Below are 5361 nucleotides of genomic sequence, written 5' to 3' on the forward strand. Positions count from 1 at the left end.
TATATATATATATATATATATATATATATATATATATATATATATATATATATATATATAAAGAGAGAGAGAGAGAAGTATAAAAATTTTCTTCTTTATTATGATATTAATTGGTTGAATAAATTTAATCGTTACTTTTATTGTTTTCATGCTCTATAAAAAAATATATAATACCAAATCAAGTAGCACGATGATATATAATTCATATTAATATTGTAAAAAACTCAAATAATATTAAATCATAAATAATCATATAAGTTGATACCAATATGTGCATCGAGATAAAATATATTATTACGAGAAATTTTGAATATCATATAAACGTGTTTATAAGAGTTTTGTCGATGTATATATTACACACAGACCCACACACACACATATATATTACACACTGCGCGACACACGCTCGTACACACATAAAGTGTGCGATACACATATAAAATAAATTCCCACCTCAAAAATTAAAAAGATTCTATTAAATATATGAAGTCGGAATGATAACTTAGATACAAATATAACTAGAATAAAATGCTTAACAATGCAGTTGTTTCTAGCTGTTGAATGCTTGTAATATTCATATACAAAAAAAAACTATTATTCATTATTAAATAATGTACGCACGCATATATGTATATGCAAAAATTTGCCTTTGGATATAGAGATCTATAAAATTATTCAGGAATTTTCACTAGACAAAAGATTCAGAGAAATTACATCCTCTCTCTTTTATTTCGTAACTCTATGTCTCTCATCGCACGGAAATGGACAATAAAGATATCTCTTAATAGATTGAACAATTTCTTTCATTAAAAATGACAATTTTGACTATTTTTTTCGATTATTCGGAAAGTCGAATAAATTTTTAACAAAATAATAGTCATTGTTGTTGTCTGTATTAAGGATGACATTACGAAAGATCCCGTAAGAGAAAAATGTCGTAATGATAAATATCGTAAAGGCCTGCTTTTGTACATATCTTGTACTAGTTCGCAGGTGTTTGCTATGTGGAATATCAGCATATTATGCAGAGTCCTCTATAGCAGTCAGTCAATGTCGAGATAGAAAGAAAGTATGGACTTGCAAAGCGTCCTGTAAAGAGCAACTGCCTACAACGACACGCATTAAAATATATGTATATGTATATGTATATATATATATATATATATATATATATATATATATATATATATAATATATATAATATATAATATATAAAATCAGTAAAGGAAAATGTAGAAATGATTTTGTCTTGTTGTCATTGATGATGCCACGACCACCAGTGTTATTATTATTACTATTGCTATTTGCGTGCAAACCATCGAAAAAATCTCCAAAAGCTTTGAAAGCAATATTATACCGAGAGAAAGGTGTTTGGATAATATACAGAAATAATTACTGAAAAAGAGAGAAGCACGCGTTAATTGTATGTATAAATTTAAAAGCAAATGAAAGAGTATGTTTGATATATCGATCACATCTTTTATAGGAATAAATGAATAATCCGCGTTTTCGCATTACTGTGACCGAGCTATATGACAAAAAAAGTACTGTCTGTCAATTTGTAATGTGTGATTGTATATTTTTTGACTGAGATCTTGGTATCAAAGAGTGTACTTTTCTCTCGGTTGTAAGACAACTGCCAAAATATGAAAAACCTTATTTTTACCTGAATCGAGCTTGCTGTCAGGGAAGACCGCAAAACTGATTTGAACCTGAAAAAGTGTTAAAGTAGAATCTTTTCAAATTCGCATTGCAGTGTAAAGTGTGGATGAAAGACTTGTCGCTGGTACGAACAGGGTCGAGTTACTTCCTGTTGATATTCCCGTAGGAATATTTCCCAATATTTGCGAACATAAGATCAATGTTTGCAAGGAATAAACGTAGCCATAAAACTTGAAACGAGGTTGACACCAATGGATACCAAGGATCAAACGGGAGTAATGCACTCTCAAAGTATCTACTATGCATTCCAGGTACTGGTAACCTAGGGGTAAGAGAATACTAGAAATCTTAAATACAGTGATGTGTATGTCTGTTTTTTGACCCATTAATCGATCGTCAGGATGAATGAGTTCTAAATTAGGAATTATTCTCAGATAAGAACTGGTTCAGTAAGACAATTCTTTAACGCAATCGATGCAATGTGTAGTGAATACGTAAGAAACATTCACATATTGCAATTTAATATGGATTTTTAATATGGATCTTTTTCTGAAAATAGTACCAGAAACATATCAATATTCGCAAATGCAAATTTAATAAGTAACAACACAGAGATGTTTGCACATTTTATAGCATAATTTATCGCAGTCTACCCAATAATCTTACAAACTTGTACCTTTGTTTATGTATGAAGAGACTTGTATCTATCATATCAAGTCATAATAAACTGATATTGTCTCACTTAAGTAATAGTTCATAAATTTTGAAATATTTTGCTTATGCATGAACTCGTAGTGTATGTAGGCATCTTCTGATCGGAATCAGGAATACGTTTTAAGAAATTATCATTTTCAGTATATATCGCATATTATCGCGTGTATCGCGTATTACACTCTCTAGTAGAGAAATGTCTGCACTCTTCTACAAATTTTGAAGTATCTGCTCTTCATGATCGAAGAAACATTGACACACTCCTCGTAATTGTGTGACGAAGTTTTATTGTAATTATAAATAAATTTATTGACTGACCATTATATTAGACTCTACATTCTGCGTGACCAGATCTTACAGCAACCCTTTATTCCACATAACTATATGGAACTATAAGAATATATTCATTAACCAGTTACTTTCTATTTTAGTAAATCTCGTAATCAACGAGTTTTACAATGCTTCTATTATCAAGTTATTGTATGCAAAGCCTTGTTTTAAAAAAGCGATAATTATAAATAACCACTCCTTTGTTCTATTAATATCTAGTACAAGGAATAAGAAAATAGTCGCGGAAAAATTATGTTCATATTTAAATAAAAATTTCATAATTAAATAAATAAATAAATACGTAATATAAATATATATAAGTAATTACTTTCATACATGTTAAAATATATGTAATACATGCCTTTGAAATACACGATAAATACAAAATAAATTACTAGTATTCAATTTTTCAATAAAATATAGGGATATGTATCAACAATATTTAAACTGCATTATAACAGCATTGCTAGCCCGATATGTATTCTATTAGACATGCAATAAAATATACCAATAATAAATAACTATGAAACTTGCGAGCAATTTTATTTTTTAGTTTTAAGTATATAAATATGTTGTTTAGATTTATGTGATCTATATAGTTTTGTAAAAAAGAGAACAAACTCAAAAAAACTATTAATATACACATTTGATACACATCTATTCGTATAAGACTAATCTATTGTTCATAATATTTAGAATTCTTAAAGTTTACCCCATAAATTTTTATGTAAGAATTTACGCGATAGTGTATAGTGCTCGTTATTAACTATTGACTGATGTGTGTTTCACATAAACCTTTGATGATATGTTATAATGAAAGAGCCAATATTGAGTAAAAAAATGAAAATCATTTTGTTATATCGTTATATGTATAGTTAAATATCAAATTTAACTGTATAAGTCAACATAAAATCTCATAAAATAAAGTGAATTTCAAGCATACGAAGTTAAATGTCGAAAGCTGAATCATCTGTTAGGTTTGTTCGTTTAGTTAATTACAATAATTTACCCAATCTTGGCGCGGAGGTGCACAGTTAGTATGAGTAATCTAAATATTTCTTCTGAAAATAATCTTGTACGCATCTAAGAGCATCCTAGGCCTTGTTAATTAATGAAAAAATAAATAAATAAGAGGCAGAAGCACGTCCAGGGCCAGCCGAGCTCTCTCTATTAGTCTACACCCACCATATGTTCTGAGTCACAGATACAGATGCAGAGTTTTATCGTTAATTGCACGCTTTCCGATTAAGAAAGATTTTGACCGTTAATAAGATTAATTAAACGCACACATTCACATTTAACGTGAAAATCTAATTAAGTCATATATCTAAGGACACACGGACGACACATAGCGCTCTTCTACATTAATTGCAAACACTTACTGAATCTTCTTATAAGATTGCAGGTGAACGATTCGGACGTAACGCTCTCTTCGCATCTTAGGTCGCAAATAGTCGCCTCATTCTTGGGGAATTTCAAATTCGGTACTGAGAGCAAGCGGTTCTCTCTCTTCGTTTGTTTCATTTTGGAGATACGCTTCAATCTCGGCGGTTTTACTTCATATTCAGGCAAAGATAGATTCATCGGTCTCACTGCCTCAGTTTCTATGTTAATATTGTCATTGTTCATAGCTGTTATTGTTGTCATTGTCGCCATTGTCGGTGTTGTCGTCGTCGTCGTTGTTATCATCACCGCTGTCGTCGTTACTGTTTTTGCGTCTATGCTTTCCGTTGGGCTTTTAGTGTCTTGAATCTCTCGTTTTCCATCATTTGTCTGTGGATTTTCACTTCCAGGAGATTGATTTTCCGGCGAGCAGGAGGATTCGGAATCAATACTTTCGACCGGTGATAGCGAACGACTTGTGTTGGGCGCTTCGTTCATGTTGCAGTAAAATATAGAGGACTTTTGGTTGTCAGTATCGCAGCCTACTTGTTGACACTGGGGTACTTGCATGAGCCCCGGTGATGAGCTCTTTCGAAAAAATAAAAATGTATGTTGTAAATCGTAAATAACATTAAATCTACGAAACAGAAGAGCGTGCTACTACTAAATATGGAAACCGATTTCCGACATAAGCGCCCCAAGTTTACAAGTTAAAAAGTATCTTTGACGAAGTTATAAGCCGAAGAAAAATGCGTTGACTTTATCATGTTATGCCACAGCTGTAAATATATATTGCATATATCATAAGATGCACACATAATAGCTGCACTTTAAGTTAATATCCCAGCAAACACAATAATATAGTCACATCGATAAAATGTAACTGAATGTAATATGCAACATAATGTTTATTATATACGATATTGTAGCTATATAACAGAAATATAACATGTTATAGTTAACAGAAATATAAAATGTTATGTAGCTGTTTTATATGGGTGTGTGTGTGTGTGTGTGTCTGTGTGTGCGCGCTCGCGCACCTGTACCATTGTGTGTTGTACCGTACCTGAACGCGCGTACTTTAGCCAGTATAATTGGTTAACTTTAATCGTTTATAATTTGAAAAGTATTATAGCCTCGCCATTTTTGTATTAGGATTTTTTTATTCAAATTACCTCAGGAATCCGCCCTTAAGAGATAATGCGGTAGTGACGGGACACCCTGTGTATGTGTGTGTGTGTGTGTGTGTGTGTGTGTGTGTGTGTGTGTGTGTGT

The 5361-nt window shown here is 31.5% G+C and overlaps 1 protein-coding gene across 9 annotated transcripts in view; it reads right to left on the bottom strand.

The window, feature by feature from the left end:
• The window catches only part of LOC116847901 (syntaxin-binding protein 5), a 35271-nt gene that overhangs the window by 9293 nt on the left and 20617 nt on the right, over positions 1 to 5361 (bottom strand). For 5 of the 9 annotated variants that reach the window (XM_032823404.1, XM_032823407.1, XM_032823405.1 and 2 more), the window contains one exon: positions 4086 to 4674. The exons of 1 other annotated variant lie outside the window; for it this stretch is intronic. In XM_032823404.1, coding sequence (XP_032679295.1) covers positions 4086 to 4674 — 589 coding nt within the window. Of the gene's footprint in view, positions 1 to 1666; positions 1713 to 1794; positions 1985 to 4085; positions 4675 to 5361 lie in introns of all 9 variants that reach the window. 3 more of the 9 variants (XM_032823411.1, XM_032823410.1, XR_004378847.1) reach the window with 2 other exon arrangements.

This window comes from Odontomachus brunneus, unplaced genomic scaffold (assembly GCF_010583005.1).
Source record: "Odontomachus brunneus isolate Ranch 3 - 2012 unplaced genomic scaffold, Obru_v1 Obru_scaffold_085, whole genome shotgun sequence".
NCBI classification, from domain to species: domain Eukaryota; kingdom Metazoa; phylum Arthropoda; class Insecta; order Hymenoptera; family Formicidae; genus Odontomachus; species Odontomachus brunneus.